We start from the raw sequence: 18,761 nt of genomic DNA, 5'->3' as shown, positions 1-18,761 counted from the left end.
TTCATACATAGCAGCTGCATTATATGCTGTATGCATATAAGATTTGAAAAGGCTCCTCGTTCAGTGACAGACGAAACGGCCATTTTAGTGTCCCATTAAGGAGAACCACTTACACATTCAGGACACTGTCACCAGTGTGAAACTATACAATTGACTCTTTAATGTGGCAAACTAGTAAAAATGTCAAGTTCTCAGACTCCAGACTAAAGGAGGAAGAGTTAAATTGTCATGTTTGTGTGTGTTCAGATCAGTTTGTCCAAAGCCGATTCGCCTTTCACAGAAAACACGTTTTGCACATTAAGACCACAGCACATTATTAATAAGGCTCAGAGTCTACTGCCACACCAGCACCTCTACGAGGCTCCGTTTATGGTGCTTTGAGCTAAATGCTAGCATCATCATGCTAACATGCTCACAAAGACAACGCTAACAGCTGAGGCTGATTGAGATGTCATTAGTTTTCAAGGTATTCGGTCATAAACCAAAGGGCATAAATTCAAAATTTGACCTGGCAAAATGGCAAAAGATTAAAAGTTAAAGGATCACTGACCAATTTAAAATTCATCCTGGGGGGAATTCATGTGTTCACCAATTTCTTGACACATGCAGTTGTTGGGACATTTCGCTCAAAATCTGAAAGTCTACCTGCAACCTGCTGTGGCTCAGGAGGTGGAGCGGTCATCCACATCTGTGAATGGTTATTTTATTCGTGATGAGCAGGTGGCAGCTTGCCACCACTGTATGAATGTGTGTGTGAATGGGTGAATGCTGGCTCGTGTTGTAAAGCGCTTTGAGTGGTCAGTAAGACTAGAAAAGCGCTTTAGAAAAGCAGTTCATTCCATTCATTGTGGAGGAAAAGTCAGAAGACCACAGAAGTCAGTAGGCTTCATTCTCTGGGATCCATGAATGTCTACACACTATTTCATGGCAATCCTTCCAGTAGCTGTTGAGATATTTCAGTGTGGGCCAAACTGGTGGACCGACTGACCGATATTGCCATCTCAGGAGCCACACTGCCTCTGTGGCTAAGAAGTCAGTTAGCGTCCAATTTGAAATACTTTCTGAAGGTTTTATGGGTTAGATAAACATTTCAAATTCAAATGATTTGGTTTCCTACATGTTTTATTTCATATTCCTGAAAAGAAATGAATCAAATAATAAAAACACAAGTTGTTCTTTCAATATTCTAACAAACCTCAACTGCAAACCCAAAGTCCCACAGAGCTGAGAACTGATGGGACATTAATATTTTTTTTCTCAAAGTTATTTCTCTCAGAAACTTTCCAGAACTGTACTTAAAATATCATTCTGCAGAAGTTGTGGTTCAATGGGGACTTAGAGCCAACAGCAGTGACTGATCTCTCTCTGAAGACCCCGAGCAGAGAAAAATGCAAAGACACTGCTCATGCTCCAAGAATTCCCCGTCCCTCAAATAAAAAGCCTATTCTTTCTTTCACTCTCCTCTGGTGCTATCAGCTGCCAAAACAAACTAGCACTGTGATGAATGTAATAAATATGATCGATGGGATATTTGGCGCTGCTGACCTCACACCACGCGCCAGAGTCCAGGGAGCAGGTGCTGCTCAGATTTACAGCCTGCTGCACCCCCCATCTCGTGATATTCTGCTCCCTCACACAGACGCTGAGCCCTGCTGAGACGCAGTCACACTGCTGAGTCTCCGCAGAGCCTCCAAGACACAAGCTTAATACTTCATGTGCAACATGACTATGCATGAATCATATCTCCACTAATAAAACCAGCAATGATTTAACAGACCATCAAGCTGCCAGTCACGGCAGACAGTTATTGGAGTCATTTCTGCAGGGAGGACTTCACGGAGCTGTTAGTGAGGTGGAGAAGCACTCCTTATGTGTTTGCTCATAAAGATGGCTGAACAACAAGGCTGAGATGCTGCTTAGGGCGGGTCGTTTGAAAAAGCTTTACGAGGGATGTACAGTAGCTGTCAAAGTACTGTATATTACCAGCACAATTATATCCATGGATGTGTGTTTAAAAGTACTGTAAACAATGCAACATGTAAATGATCAGGACTGTATCAACAGTATACACTCAAATCCGTCAAATACAATCTGCGATGGATTTACCTCTAAGACCGGTGGAGTGCAGCCCTGTGTCCACGCATACTTTGAAAATACAGGACTGGGAAACAGAGCGAGAATTTGGAGCACTTCACACTTGAAGTGATTCGATCATGCACTTAACACTCCTGACTCTCCTCCGCAAAAATGACTCTGATGATGTTGTGGCTAAAATCTGACAGTGATTTGGACTTCATGAAGCACGCCTTGTACAAGCTCCCTTCATCCCCCAGCATGAAGCCACAGCTGCTACATACGGCTAACATTATATCGGTCTCAGCTGGTGTTTTACTGTTCCCCCTCGCTGTATATCACAGAGCAGTTGTGACTTCTCTTGGAAAATAATGCTGTTAAGCTAAGACGATATGGAACACACTAGTTTGTGACCATAGACGTGTAAGAAGAACTGGACACACTGTTCCCGAGGGCCTGGTATTGACTCTGTTGTTGCTTTATGGAATGTAGTTACTCTTGAGCACTTCATGACAGGTACAACAAAGTGCTTTGAAATGCGAGCAGATCATCATAATCTATTTTTGAAAACAAGCGATCTATGCAACTCCAAATCATTATTTCTTAAATGTGCTACCAACAGCATACTGTAGGTGTTTCCTATCCTTGGACTTGTCAGTGTTATAGTACCTTTTGAACCACCAACTCCTGTCAAGTCAGAGGAGCCACAGCATTTCCTCCTCCCCTTTGAGATGGTGAAGAATGTGACCCATTTATATCCTAAGAAAACACTTATTATCCTTTCACTGAGAAATTAAGTGTGTTTGACGGGGCAGGAGCCGCTGATTATTAGCGCTTAGCAAAACCCTATCCAATCTTCTTCGCAATTATCATGAGGACACTAGAAACGTGAATCTGAATATTCTAATTTGATTCTCACCTCATAGTCTTTGTGCTTTCGACCCCTGCGCACTTGTGCTAACTCCCATCTCAAATCTTACCCCCACTCCAGTGCCTCTTGACCACATTACTCCTCTTTCTATCCTGAGAAGAACGGCTAATAGACTCATTTCCAGGGACATTGCTACACTAAGCAGTGCGGATGAGGGAGATGAAAAGATATTGGATGGGGAACAAAAAACCTTTACTGGCCTCAGCAGCACAGAGGCTGTTGGGAAGCTGCGTGTAGGACATTAGTGCATGGTTATAACCAATTATACCTCAAGTGAATTGCTCTTCCATGCGTGGCCAGGGATCTTTCTCTATTGTTGCATTGGTAGGAAATGAGTACTGCTGCTGTACTGGGAATAATGTACGAGAGTACAGCTAGCTGAGTGTGTAGCGCTCTCTTTGCTTCCTGTATCATGATTACCATGGCACTAAGGCTGATGAACGCAGGTGAATGTCATAGACGTGACACGCTGATGCTGTGGTGACTCTGGGGTAATATATGTGAGGGTGACACTGTCAAGGAAATTGGTTTTCAGGGTGTGGACTCAAGGCCGGTGCTACAGCCCAGTAATGAGAGCAAAGGACGAATACAGAGTAGAGCTCTCGATCTCTCTCATGGTAAAGCTGTCAGTGGCATGTATTCAGACACAGACCGCTCCACCTCTGCATCAATAAGAGGAAAACAGGCACCTGGTCTCCACCCACTACCACAGTGCTTCTGCAATATTTCCAATGCAAAACATGTTGAGTAAATCTAGAAGCATTTTTAATTACTCACAGAGTTCATGAAAAAGTGTCTGCAAATCCATCTGTTTACATACCGCTTCAGTATTTGTTCTTTTCTGCAGGATGCTTTGGCGCCATCCCTCTATTCTCGCCAAGCTTTTCTCCATAAAGAATGCCACATTTAACCGCAGCCGCGACCTTACAAAAAGTAACACTCACAACTGGTTTTGTATATTGAATTTTGTGGCATATTGGATGACACATTCTTACTGAAGCATAAATAAGGCTGTATACTTGAGTGAAAATGTGTCATGTGACAAAGTGTCAGCTGACAGAGCCGTGTCACACAACACTTTGAATTCATAGCTCAGTGAGGACATGTGTTCTTACTATGGCAGCCAGAGGTCAAGCTCAACTGAGGATTGTTTATATCGTTTGAGAACTGCCAGCATGCTTAAATGTTGGATATTTTGAAAAGTGGATGAAGAAGGATCCCCATCTTTAACAGAACTGTTGCGATATGGGTATAAACCCCAAGGAGCATGCTGACTGTTGGTACTTGCACTAGTCTGGTGGATGTTTTTGGTACTTGCTGTTATGCTCAGTACTTTCACAGGGCTTTCCAAAAAAGCAGTATGTGATATTACAAAAAAGTGAACAACATCAAAACTGCCTTTGAGATACAGTGTTGCATCATTTATGTCCTGCAACATGTTGACAAGCACTTTTTCGCTGAAGTATAAATTAGCTTCAAGTGCTCTGAGTCCCGTGTGCGCAGCTTACCAAAATCATACATAAACTGTCTTCATCGTTATCAGCGTTCACTTTTTCAGGAAAGAAATGTGGAATAACAGCTTGCATCTTACTGTGTGTTGATGGATATTCCTAAGCTACTGAGCCACCTCTGTGATTGTTCTGCAATATTAACCTTGACTTCACAGCTCTCACTTATAATTGACTTTGCCCTAACGTGACCCATCTGCTCCTCCATCGATACAGTGAACAGTTTTTGTCCACATTCAGGGATAGCGCTTTGAGATAAGATGACAATAGGGTATTACAGTATCCTGGACCCCTCTATTCTGCAGTCAATCAGGTGTTGACAGTGTGGCAACCTTCGAATCCCTCACTTCCTTCCTATCTTTATTTCCATAACCTGACAAATAGAGCAGCTCTCTGAAGTTGCCATCCTTTGTGATCTGTGACAAACGCAGGGGTAGCTGTCAGCAGAGGGGGAGGATATGAGCGCTGATGTGCTCTCTGAAGTCACGCTCAGCCTTTCATGTCGAGGCAGAAGAACCAAAGACCTGTCTCCTCCGTGTGTGTCGGCCTGCCAAGCGGCGGCTAGCAAAGTGTAAATGTGAGAGTTTTAGTATGCCTCTCTAATCCACTGCCTTCACACAGGTCAGCCTCATTTATTATGAATGTGAAGTTCTGTGCAAAGCTCTTTGATATCGGGAAACAATTTAGAGCTGGCTGAGAGTCAATGTCTTGGGGGACCAATAAAAAACACTTTTAATGTATTGCGAACTTCAGATCAGCATGTGGTTCCTTATAAAATTCACAGTAGGCTGTATTAATCCCAGGTGGCTACCATACAAGACATTACCGTGTCATTGCCTAGCACTGTGCCAGCTGTTTTTAGTTTTATATGAGGGAAAAAATGGGTCAGGTTACAGTATTCGTCACACTGATGCATGCACTGATGCACTCATTATTCCAGAGTAAAATAAGCACAACAAGAGGTCATGGTGGACAAATGACAAGGACATGCTGCCCTTCTTCCTCAAGGTCACGTGAAGGAGTGAGACGGGTTGAACAAGTTTACGTATAAATCAATGAAGCAGTTTCTGTTCACTGAGATCACAGGGCCATTAAACACCTGAAAGATTCTTCACTGTAACGCTTCAGAGTGCACTCCAAACTGGCAGCTGTCAAGATTATCCTCACGTTCCATCCGGTCACGCTCCCTGAAAATGGAGTCTTTGGCAGTCGCCCACTTTGTTCTATCAGCGGCAGACTGAGGTATTAGGGCACATTAGTCTCATTTCCAATTCACTGGCTGGGCCAGATCAATTTCCTTCATTTTCATGCACAGATGGGATTAAATGGCCAGATTAAAGATGAACTCCTGGCAGTGTCCACCGGACGGATTTATCATTCTAAAGATGAACCCAAATGCAGCGAGGCAGGTATGACATGATTTTCCTCCTTAAACCCTCAAAAGCAGGACGAGTCTGTTGAAAACTGGGAACTTGGACCGCATGCTAAACTCTAAATGAAAAGATTCCTGTACTAATGTTGTTTGGGCTCAAACTTTTGAAAGGTCTTGGCATCACTGATAAAAGGCACAGCGTGCCACTGATGATAATTGCCTGGTTTTATTGGTTGTTGTCTGAATTTCAAGCAAAATAAAATCTAGAGCTGGCGAGCTACTGCACACAGTGATGAACAACAATACAGTCGTGACAGTTCATTTGGACGTCCTTCTTCCTGAAGCTGTGTGAGGTCCAGTAAATCAGCGAGGGAGGTCCTCGCTGGGACAGCACACTGAGAACACTTTTACCTTCACTCTGGGGGACGAGCCCCTCAGAAAACCCAACCAAAACACGTGCGTCATCACTAATTTTCTCCAGACTTGAATCCTTTGTGTGCGCAAGTCTGTCCCTCAGGTGAAGACCCCGTTTATGGGTCTTCATTTCTCTACAGAGCCCTGTGGTCTGGGGTGATGCCAACTACATGAACTGGTGCACATGAGGTGATGCTGTGTGCCTCCTTTCTCCTCTTTCTCCTCTTTCAGCACTCAAAACTAAGAGACTCTTCGCAGCAGCCACAACATGAAGAACATGTTTGAATGTATTTGCCATGGAAACATGTGGAAAGCTTATTTACTCTGTCCAGAGACTTTTCAACTGCGGGAGAATTTCTGTTTGAAAAAGGGCTCCCCCAAGTGCTTTCTGTAATCCTTTTGATTACGATTCTTGATAAAGTATATAATCTACATATAGACATATATATAGTGTGTATACCCAGTAACAGGTTTGTATATCTAGTGTGATGGAAAACACATGCTTCCTGATTACATGTGAAATTAAGTTTCTCATGATCAGTTAACAAAGTTTATCCATGTCTTGTTTCAGTGCAAGAAGTTTGCTTTAATGTAACCCAAAATCATTTCTTCCTCTAGGAGCAACTTGACATTTCCCAGGTGTTATGTATGTATGCATGTACGTATGCAAGGACACATTAAGAATGATGGGAAAGCAGCAGCAGTACCTGTGTAGCCCAAAGAGTTGTCATCCTCCTGTTCGGTGGTGGGAGCTGGTGTTGCCCCTTCGCTGGCCCCTTCCTGAGCGACTCCCGTCTCTGTCAACAATAACACCACAGGGACTGAGAACCCAGACGCATTCTGCCAACTTTCCCCACCCACGGTCCAAACCTCCAGCCCGCTACATCCTTGACACAAGCAGAGAGCGAACACACAAAGAAGTGTCGCCCTCCATCCTTGTAAACTCTGCCTCCGTCTGCAGAATCCAAACACCCACATTGCAGTAAACGATCAAACATCCACAATCACAACAGTTGTGAGTAATCCAAGTGTGTCTAAGGGAAACAAAATGATAGTCAATCAGCTGTTTGTTATAGATCCATCAGAGCGATGTGTTGATGCAGGCTCAGCGGGAGGTTGCTCTGTTGTCCTGTGCTGGGCTTGAGTGTAAGTCTGTGGGTGTAAAACAGAGTCATCTCCCGTATCAATAGCCATAAGTGGCTGCACCCCTAAGGGAGCACATGGGCAGGACAGAGGAGGGAGGGCCAGGGCACACTCTGCATGATTGACAACGCCACTCTGCATGCACACACACCGTGCACACACTCCTGATGCAAATACAATGATGCACCATTAATTGCTAATCAGCTCCTTTTGATTCGGGCCTGTCTTTGTGCCTGTGCCTTCTTTGGAGTGACAGGTTGAGCGTGTGCGACAGGAGGTGTGTGGGCGGGACAGTGGGGGGAGGCGAGTAAAAGAGAGGCCAAGAGGGCCGGGGTGTATATGGCTTACGGGGGAGACGGGAGCCCAACTGTGCCCTTATGATGGCTCTGTGTGAAATAAATCAGACTCAGCCATGCCCATTCTCTTTGTGGCCCACTGACAAGGGGTTAATTTGGGCCGGGTGGTCGGGGTGAGGGGTGAGAGGAATCTTAATCAAAGAGCATCCAACCCCTTTAGCTAACTGAGTGGCAGTCTGTCGGAAGTATCTGCTTCCTCAATGAGATCTGGCATCACTTCTGATAAATAGCAGACGGGCAGACAGAATCGTTCACTGGAGAGTACTTTAGATCACCAGAGTGTGAAGACGAGGGTGACCGGTCATTTCATTTGCACCTCCCACCATTAGAGAACTGACAGCGCACATCTACGGAGACTTTTCAAACCCCAAAGCCCCACTTTACAACAGTTTTAAGGCTTATTTATAAGAAAAACATAAAAAAGACATTCAAAATTCAGTGATCACGCCCCCCTACTGCTCCTGTAGTGTTGCACTTAATGTGACAGTTAAACGGCCTCATGCTGGGCACAGTCTATTATCTGGCACTACTGTGCTTGTCTGTTTATCCAAACAGCAGCATCTGACTGACAACACTACAGGAAAGCAGAGTCTCTGAGTCACGCAAGTAGCAAGCACCCACACAGGTTACTCATGCACATGAACGAATGCGATGAAACACGTAACACAGGAGATGAGAACATGCCGGACATGAAGAAACACAGATGTCAAGCAGTCTGATGCACCGGTCAGATATGTGTTTTCAGTCTGTTTAAAGCAGACAAATTAAACCCAAATGCAACATCTGCAAAAAACAGTTTGGCACTGACAACAATTAAAGGCTGGAGCAAGGATCAAAATACACACGTTCAAAAACAAGGAGTCTTTTATATGCTACCACTGACAAGCATGTACAATCCAACTCAAACACAAAAGCTGGCTGATGTTGTCCAGTGTTTAAACAATAGTTGGACACACCGATCGACTGGACATAATAGTCTCATAGAAACACTAAATAAATATTAAGCTTATGAATGGAGAAGGAAAGTTCTTCTTCTGATAATTAGCTTTTCATGAGGTAAGAAAAACAGCCTTGTTTGCAGCTTTGTGTCATTAAATTTTGAGCCACCCAAACTGAGTATTTAAATGGTAATTTAGCCCAAGATTTACACTTAATCCTTCAGTTCATCTGAAAAATTCAAAATTGCCAAATTTTGAAATGCATGGTTTCCACTGGACAGCTTACTGGCGTGTTCTCCACATCTTCTGAGCTGTTTTCATCAGTTGACATAGAGACAGTCTTCATTGTCTACATCAACAAGATGTTCCTGACAGAGCCAGGAAGTGGACTTTGAGTTAAGATCATTCCCTCAAACTAATAGAACAATTTAGTTTATATAACTATGAAGATACAATTCCAGACAAAGTGTATTTGATGTATTTGCCCTCAAGCTTTGTGTATTGTATATTCTCTTCATGTCTTCATGTGGACCTCTGTCTGATCCCTGGGTGGTCCACAGTCAGAGGTCTAATTAGAGGCCACTTCAGAGGTCATTAACAGGTGGTGTACCCAGCTACCCCTGGGGGATCAGGACAGAAAGTCAAGACCTCACTGCGTCTCTTTTACCCTCAATAATGCATCCAGCCCTCGCTCCCCAGTCGACTAATTAATGGGGCACATGTGCAGATAATTGACAAAGGCCCCCCACCCCTTCAGTCATTCCTCCTGGGTCCCAGACTATTGGGGCTTTTCCATTGGCACTTTTGGCCAAACCATGCCACTTGGATTTGCGTTTCCATTAACAGTTTAAAAGCGAGCCGAGTTGGGTCAAAGCACTCCCAACGGCCTCCATGTGGGTTGCAGTGACGTCAGATGGGCTTCATCATCAGGCAGGAACGATCCAGTGACATGCTTCAATAGCCTTGCTGCTGTTGCCAGACATAACAGATTCTTCATCAGTTTAAATCATCCCATCTCCGTTTTTCAAGCAATCAGCAGTTGATGCCAAGTAATCGTAACAACAGCCTGAAAATCCATGTTGATGAGTTGCTGGCTGCCAACAACCGCTGTGCAGTGCAATAGTTACGAGCGCTAAAGAGAGCGTTGCTTTTAAACATCATCGACTCAGGACAAGCGCATCAGTTACAGATGCACCTGGAGGTGGGTGGCTCTGTTGTAACAGAGATGCAAGCTGCCAGGCTGGGCTGACACACCGAGTCAAACCAAGTCAAGCCAAGCCAGCACATGTGTATGGAAAAGGACTATTTAGGTCCTGGCCCCGAGCCCTCCTCAAACATGTCCTCTTTTCTGGGTCGCAGGCTTTTCTTCATGGATGAATCCACAGGGTGCCATGCAGGCTTTTGGCTCTGTTTCTGTACTGTGGTCATAAATTACGAGGTCTATTGGAACTAGATTTGACTTGAGCTGCTGCAACACTGGGGTGATGTGGACCCAATCAGCACTTGAGGCCCTGCACAACCTGACATGACAATAAACCTGATGTCTAACTTATTGCCCCCGTAGCCGAGGCTGTTTAGTTTGACAAATGCTGGGAGCTCTTAATAGATGTGAATGTAGAAGCTGGAGAAGCTAGCTGTTGTCTCATTGTTATCTTGTCATGTATTGGCAGCGGCACTCCAGCCCTGGCAGCCTATATAAATGATGGATGGGCTTAAAATGATGAGTGTGGGGTGTCTGACTCTGGGGCTTGTTAACAGGACTGACTGATTGTTTGCTGTAGTTGTAAGTTCCTTCACACGCCCCGTTTAGAGAGGTGGCATGTTTCTGCAACATGACCTCAAGCAATTTCAGTGATTAAATTGGTTTCTTGGAAAACGCTCTCCCCTAACATCTGTTTACTTTTTGTCTGATGACAGAGCGAACATATGAACAGCCAACAAGAATGCTCATTGCGGCGCAGATTTCCTGTCTTTTATTTGTAGCCTTCATTGTGCAAGTTGAACATTTAAACGAGGTCCCTGCTCCTGAACATATGACCCATTGCACCATCGTGTCTTCATCATTTTGGACCTGGATGCAATCGTCTTCACCTTTACCGAAGACAGACAAAAGAAGACAAATGGACAAAAGTCTTTCAAAAGAAGTGTTTTTCAGCAGAAGCTATTCTGCCCGCTTCATCTGTTTCCACAGCACCATTACACTAATTTCCATTTTGATTACACTTCCTTTGTTTTCTGCATGACTAATGGAGTTTTAATCTGGCCTTGAGATAATACATACACACAGTGAGCGCACACCGCTGCAGAGAGGACGAAAAGGACAAAGTCAAAGCGGAGGAGCGTTTTTTTTTTTTTTTGTCTATAACTCTTAAAAAAACTAAGGCTCTCTCTCAAACAAAAAAAAAACTTTACAGGAAACATTTAACCGCAAGGCCCTTGAGATTCAACTCCAGAGATGAATAACATGCTGTGTGAATAAGGAGATGGTCTACCAGCAAGCAAAGAACAACTCAAACATCAACTTACAATCTCTGCATCGCTTTAAAAAGAAACTATAATATATACATTACCTCCCTAGACAATACACACACCACATCTAAGTGAAGACGTGGTGTCCAACCAGACTGTTGAGACAGATGGGAAATACACATATTCGCTTACTTAAGGATTATTAGCAGCTGGAATCTCAGCTCACAGCAACAATAAGACCCCAGGAAGTTAGTGCTGCTGGCACATAACCCCCCCTTTGTTGACCATAGTCTTTTTTTCACACTTTGGCTTTTATAAATATTCAACAAATGAGATAAAACATGTTGACTGGTGAGCTTTACAGGTGCTGATTTTGTCACCTTTAGAGAGAACCAGGCTAACTGTTTCCCCCTGATTCCAGTCTTTATGCTAAGCTAAGCTATCCAGCATAACTTCACTTTTACTATATAGGCATGAGAGTTGTATAGATCTTCTCATCTGGCAAGAGAGTGAAGTAGTTCCCAAACTTTTCATTGAAGGCAAGAATAAAAAATCACTAAGTTGTGCTGCAGCTGTCGTGGAGCAAATGACACACACTCTCACACACTTCAGCACTACATACAGATTGACTGTTAACTTTCAATATGTATGAAACTCTGCCTCCACAGCCACTGTTAAGAATATTAATAGTTAATTGATACCTTTAACTGCAGGCAAGAAATAATTACTGTGGCAAAGTTGTGTACCATATTCTAGATCACTTCAGAGGGAAAACTTTATATACCATGATATGTATCATTACTGTATTTAGGTTACACTGCCAAGCCCGACTCTCTTACATTAGCTCTTTTCATGTGCTCGTTATACTTGGCTGTAAAGGATTAATATACAATTTATCAACCATTTAAAACATGAAGATTGATTATTGGTATGTTGTAAGAGAGAGTGTGGTTTTCATGCTGGAAAATTCTAGACACATTTTATGTTTTTTTTTTACGTGTTACTGAAAGAGCGAATGGAAAAGAAAGCGAGAGGGGGAGAGATGTGATTATGTCCCAGCGCCAGTTTAACTTTACATTAACTTTACACGCTGTCATAATGTTTTCAACAGCTATTTCAGATTCTAGCCATGATAGCGCCAAACTGCAATAATGAGGACTACTGTATATGAGTTCCCTTGTGTGAACTGCAGTGTAAATTTTAGCAAAGGTTAAGTGATTTTGCAGATATTTTCTACAAAACCCTCTGATGTCCCGACAGCCGTAGTTTCCCTGCTCATTGCACCAGCTGGAGGAAGCATCAGTGCAGTGACAAGCAGATAACCATTCTGGAGCCAGTTTATGAATGAATGCCTGCACGCAGGATTGTGCTGCTGACAGTCACACGACACTGTGTGCACTGTGTCTCTTCCCAAACACGGTTTCGCTGGTTACAAACCCCGCGGTAAATGCACGCATGCCAATCCTCAAAGCTGGAATGTGACTCATCTCTGCACGCACGATTGGTTGATTGTGGTGAAATAAAAGTGCAAAAGTCGAGGAAGAAATATGTGCTAATTCACCGACTGATAGATTTGCTTGGAGGGCATCAGCTACCAACCACAAAAAGGAAAACAGAGAGATCAGTTCCAGGATAAATAGTGCTGATTGAATTGAGAGGTGCTAAATATTGCATGGTCACTGCTTGGAACTGAACAATTAAACAGAGGTTCAGTGAGTTAGCAGCTCACACTGAAAGGGCCACAGCTGCTGTTAGGATTGTTTAATCCCTGGTGAGTGAGTGTGTTTAATTCAAAGAAGGGCTTTTGTGGATCGCCTTCCACGGATATCTCGTTCCCACACCTCAACATTACGTAACATGAATTCTTATTCCTTCTTGAAACTTTCCTTCTCGGCTTTGTTTGACAACACTGATGTCAAATAAGTTCAAAGCCTGCAAGGAGTCTGAACTTGCTCTGACATCCTGGTGGAGCTGAGGCAAGCATCCTCCAAGCTGCCAAAAGCCCAGATGTCCATCTTTATGATGGTGGGATACTTTTTTCTGGCCAGAGAGAGAGACGGATTCAAGGAAGAGGAACGGAGAGAGAGCACAAGAGGCTTCTCTTAGGTGAGAAAAATTAGGTCTCTCGAGGATTGAAAGTGCTATAGCCAAGGTGAACAACTTCTGAATGCTTGTTGTGGATCAGTCTGATCTGGCGTCTGCAGCTCATGAGTCACACCACCACAGCCGACAGACAAGTGACCTTCTACGACCTCTCACTGTGAAACCTGCTTTTTGAAAGTACTGCACCCGGCACTCCACTCAAATAATCTTCTTTACATTTGGGGCTGATTTGACTGAGTAATGACAGTTTATACTTGTTTTCTCAACATTTATCTTGTCCTTCATTTGAATAAATATCACCATCATTCTTCTGTACCCCAATTAGAAAGAAGACAAGAGATAAAAGGAGGGAAAAAAGCTATGTATGAGACATAAGAGAAACGGGAAGATTATGACTATGGCAAATGAGTTTAAAGGGCTGTGGAGCAGATAATTCAGACCTCATTTCAAGGCTGTGGCACATCAGTGACAAACTACAATGATGCTACCTTTCCCTGCTCTTTGATTCGCTTAATAAGGCACATGTGCCCTAAACACACACACACAGACACGCACGCACGCACGCACGCACGCACGCACGCACGCACGCACGCACGCACGCACGCACGCACGCACGCACATAAATTCAAAGGAAAGGGAAACAGCCCTCAAACTGAATTCACATATGTTTTTTGTATAATCTTTGAAAATTCCATCAATATGTTAATGTGAACAATTCTTTCCCAAACCTAGAGACCAAACCCGAGCCTCTAATCTGCCATCCCTCCCAGCGACATTTTCTGGAGCTGCTCCATTGACAAAGTCTGACTTTCCATGCACAAGGCGAACTTCACTTGAGCTTTTATATTTAAATGAGATGTATTCCAAAGTAGTGGTAACTGTTTTCAGCCACAAAATGTCACCATAACCGCTTGACTCGTGACTCTGAGACTTGTTTGTGACATTGTTTTGATGTTTTTAAAAATCTAACTGTCCTGGTTAAGACGTAAATATAGTTGTTTATCATCCTCAGCTTGCCTGGGTTTTTTTTTTTTTTTCCAGGATTTTGAAGTCAAGCCATAAAGTGTAAAACGTTGCCCATCCAATCAAAGCGAGCAAACGCTCTTGACATCAAACCCAAGGGAGGTTAGGGTTATGACGGTCGTTAAAGGGTTCGACATCAAAAACGTTTGTCCGCTATGATTGGATGAAAACGTGACTTGACTTCGCCATCCTAGGAAAACATATTTTGTTCACCTGTGCCCTCAGTGACTGACAAAATGCCTGGCAGATGCCTCGAGGCTGTTTGTGCCATTAACGTGAGCCAAGGGGAATTCTGCAAGTTTTTAATTAGACATCCAGAGAGGGAGAAGATCCACCAGTGATGCATAGCCTTCAGCCTTTGATGTGATGACACCCAGCTTTCAGTTCACACAAAGCACACCTATTAATCTCTTTCTTCTCTCTAGCTGTGTTATGGTCAAAACAAATGAGCGAACACTAAATGCACCTTGGTTTGGAAATTATTGCCTCACACAAGCAAGCAATTACTGCTGCATATTATGGCTTCTTCCTAACCTGTTCTTTAAAAACACACACACACAGTAGACAATGAAGCTTCTGCTGAGAAGGTCCATATATTTATTTGCACATTTTCTTTATTTCTAGGCTCTTATTTTTTAAGGGAGACCATCTCTCTATATGGTTCTAATATTAAATGTGCAAAACATACACTATTTATATTAGAAAATATATTCATTATGCCTTGTCCATTTTTTTTACATAAAACACAGCCACAGAAATACTACAAAAACTTTAAAAATCTAAAAATACCAATAATAGAACTTTGATAGAAGAAAAAGTGTCTAAAAGTAATGTGGATGACAAAAGCAATTTCTGGACATTGAAGGCTTTAAATCACATGGACTCAGCTCTAAATTCAGCACACATTAGATGTCACTTCATTCTTCTTGTCCTCCAGTCTCACAAAATGCATCTTTAATCATGAATCAACATGACATTCAGAAAAGACAACAAATCTACAGCATGCCGGCTGCTGTGTGAGGCTGCACTTACTAACATGCTCAAAATGAAAATGCTAACAGGTATACTGTTTTTACTGTGTTAGCAGGCTGGCATTTAAACACAAAGCAAAGCAGAGGCTCATGGGAAAGTCATTAGTGCTGCAGTTATATAGTCATAAATCAAAATATTAAACAAAATGACAGTTGAAAAGCCACCAAAGTTACTACAATTCATCCTGAGAGCAACGTCAATGCCTGTACCAAATTTCATGACATCCAGTCGTTATAGATGTTCTTCACTCGCGGTGGTGCTAGATGAAAAGTCGGGTGTTCATCAAAGTCAGAAGGATTTATTCTCTGTGATCCTACAGAGTTTCAGAGTTGTTTCTAATAGACATTGCCATCCAAAGAGCCAAAAATATAGAGCTAACATATGACAGGTTTCTTGTCAGATTCATAGAGTACTTCTGTTGGAGGAGCCTGAAACTAGGGATCAAACTGTGAAAACTAATACATACTTGCTCCACAGCTCTTCTCTGGTTGTTGTTTAGAAACATGCACACCGGGCACTCTGCACACAGCAGTTCAGTCACGACTTCAAGGGAATGATTATGTTCATTTTTCTGTGATTGCCTGTGTCACAGTTCAGTCACCATCTGATCTGAAGTCAAGCAAATTGAACAAACAGCAGGCGCTATCTCCCTTTCCCAGCCTCTCTCTCCCTGTGCCGACACACACACAGACACACAGACACACACACTCTCATTCCACCACGGACTGGTGCTTGTCAGGGAGGAACATGTGTATGCTAATTTACTGGAGTGCACACCAACTATTCACAGTCCAATGAGAGAGTGCAGATAAACCAACTTATGCTCTCAATATGTCTAGTTCTGATTAGAGGAGATGGAAATGAGGCCCTGAGAAGATGTGTGGTGAGAACATTGCAGGCATGCAGCCAGTTTCTGCGCACTCCTGAAGAGAAAGCTAACAATCTCAGCAGACAGCCAGATCAATACTGGCGGCTTAGGTAGCAGAGACAGAGCCAGGATCTCAGTGCTCTTTGCTACATGTCCACAGATGTGCAAAGTAGTTTGTGAGACCGCACGGGGACCATGAAGACAGTCCAAATCTGCAGGCTAACATGACAAACGTCCCTCCTCTTCTGTTGCTCTGAGTTACATTAGTTTACAGCTGGGAACAAGGATGAAATGTCAGCAAGCCGGTGGCATGCCTTTGATTGAGGTCTATGTGACATTTGGTACACTCTGACACTTCTCAAATGTGCCAAACAGTCATGCACAATTTGTGATAGCATTTTTAGTCCAGAAAACTCAGAGATCAGTGTTTCAAATATCCACTGAGTCACTGCAGAGGAATGTAAGAGAAGTTGTTGGGAAGCCAGCTGAGATTAGACCCATTCATGGTCTTGTCTGTTGTTAAAAGAACGCCTTTGGCATTGGCAAGATAGTTGTGTTAAAAGAAAGATAAATGATGTGTTAACATATACAGAAAAGAAATTCATTAGGCTGGCGAGTGAAAAGGAGGCTCAGGATGAAGGACATGTAGGCTGCATCACCTAAGGCAAGATCTGATTCAAAATTCTTCAGGATGAAGGCTGGATCAAGATTTACAATGTGAGAACTCACCGTCTGCTTTCTCTGACAGCTTCAGCATTACATTTTTTTCCCCTGTGGTATTCATAGAAACACTTGTAAAGCAGTCAAGTGTCTTTTTTTTTTTTTAAATGTCCAGCGGATTTTAGAAAAAGATATCAATCCAACCACCTCTCAAAGGTAAGAAAAGTCTTTTATGAACAACACTGGGCACGGCTGCAGACAACGTGACCTCAAATACACCTCTCAAACAAAGTCTTTCCATGCAATCCTTCCAACTGTCACTTCACTAAATCAAAGCTTGTTTCCACCTAATATCCTGCCGGGGGCGTTCAGGTGACGACATAATTATGGGTTATAAAACAATTCTGAATATTTCATTACGCATTTGCTCTAATTCATGTCAGTACAAAATCTTGTCATATACATTTCAACATATCTATTGACCTTCCACTGTATATATCTTATATTATGATAATTATCAATGTAAGATAAATGAGTCTACTTTTATGAAGAGTATTCTGTGTACCCCACATAGACTGCAGAATGAGTCATATGCACTTGTATATGGAAATGGCTGCATACCAGCTGTGATCTCCATGCCCATAATTCATATGGAAATGACATCTAGAGGAGCCTCATATGGGACCATATAATGTCTTGTTTGTTATCTTAGCATGCTCCCGACTGCCACAATTATTCAAAATGCAGTTGCATCAGCTGCCGTTTCTATTATTCTCTCACTGTGTCACACAGCTGTCTTGATCATCTTCATGGGAAATTAAACATTTCCTTTGATGTTTCCTCTTAAATCAGTAAGCCCTGAAATATAGATGCAGCTGCTCATATTAGCAAAAAAATAATAGAATATTATTTATTTTTTGGAGAGCTATGACTGTCCAACAAACCTTGCAACAGGCTTCGTGGACATGATGATTTTTGCTCGCAACAAAGCAGTGGTGTCACATGACACACCGGAATGCCGAAGCCAGGGGCCGTGAGAGGCGGATCGTAAATCCCGAAAAGGCAAGAAATGCAACAAAAGACAAAGTGCAACTCTCCACACCTCCTGTCAAGGCCTCATACAGCCCTCCCTTCTGTCACCCCTTCACCCACACAAAATCAGCCAGATTTATTAGTGGCAGGTGACTTTCTGGATTGCAGCTAGGTTATGGACTGATGTGCTACAGTGCAGGGTATTACATTACCATCTGTTTGCGTTAAGCTTGGACACATAAAAAAAAAAAAAAAAAAATCAAGCGCACTTATATTCCAAAGAAACTCGTCATTCTGTCCTTGAAAGCTGAGAATGTAATACGTGGTTGCAGTGGAGTACAAAGCAGAATAGAACTGTTCCTGCTTTATTGCAGCAAATCCACAGCATTGTAAATCATACAAGACACTAACAACATTTTGTTACATTCATGTATTCAAGAGGGCTGCAGAGGGGGAAACGAATGCCACGGTGTCAGACATCTGGTGGTAATATGTCCAATACTGCCTTCATGTGGTGTGGGACTATTTCTGTGCTGCTTCTCTTTTCTCCTGCAACAGTGCAGAAGTCTCAATGCTGAATAGACTGTTTCCAAAATGTTTGCAAAATTAAGTACGCGCATACAACAATGTGGTGACACAGTTCTCCAAATGATCAAATGTATGCCACTCTGGATAATCACCGGTCGTTGTTTTACCCACAGTAATTTCAAAATGAAGACACGAGGAGACGGCTCGGTATAATAACACTGACCTTGTCTTCCAGATTTCCAATCAGCAAATTAATTAGAGGGGTTCATTTTAGGTTTTATGGTGTGAGGCTCCTCTGCCAGTCTTCATTA

General features: G+C 42.8%; 1 protein-coding gene across 2 annotated transcripts in view; it reads right to left on the bottom strand.

Moving 5' to 3' along the window:
- The window catches only part of robo1 (roundabout, axon guidance receptor, homolog 1 (Drosophila)), a 218,383-nt gene that overhangs the window by 133,950 nt on the left and 65,672 nt on the right, over nt 1-18,761 (bottom strand). Inside the window, exon 3 of one of the 2 annotated variants that reach the window (XM_070971046.1) lies at nt 7,006-7,095. The exons of the other annotated variant lie outside the window; for it this stretch is intronic. Coding sequence (XP_070827147.1) covers nt 7,006-7,095 — 90 coding nt within the window. The remainder of the gene's footprint in view (nt 1-7,005; nt 7,096-18,761) is intronic. 2 annotated transcript variants of the gene reach the window in all.

This window comes from Chaetodon trifascialis, chromosome 9 (genome assembly GCF_039877785.1).
Source record: "Chaetodon trifascialis isolate fChaTrf1 chromosome 9, fChaTrf1.hap1, whole genome shotgun sequence".
Lineage (NCBI taxonomy): Eukaryota > Metazoa > Chordata > Actinopteri > Chaetodontiformes > Chaetodontidae > Chaetodon > Chaetodon trifascialis.
Note: the sequence above shows the minus strand (reverse complement) of the source record. Positions and strands in the feature narration are given on the sequence as shown.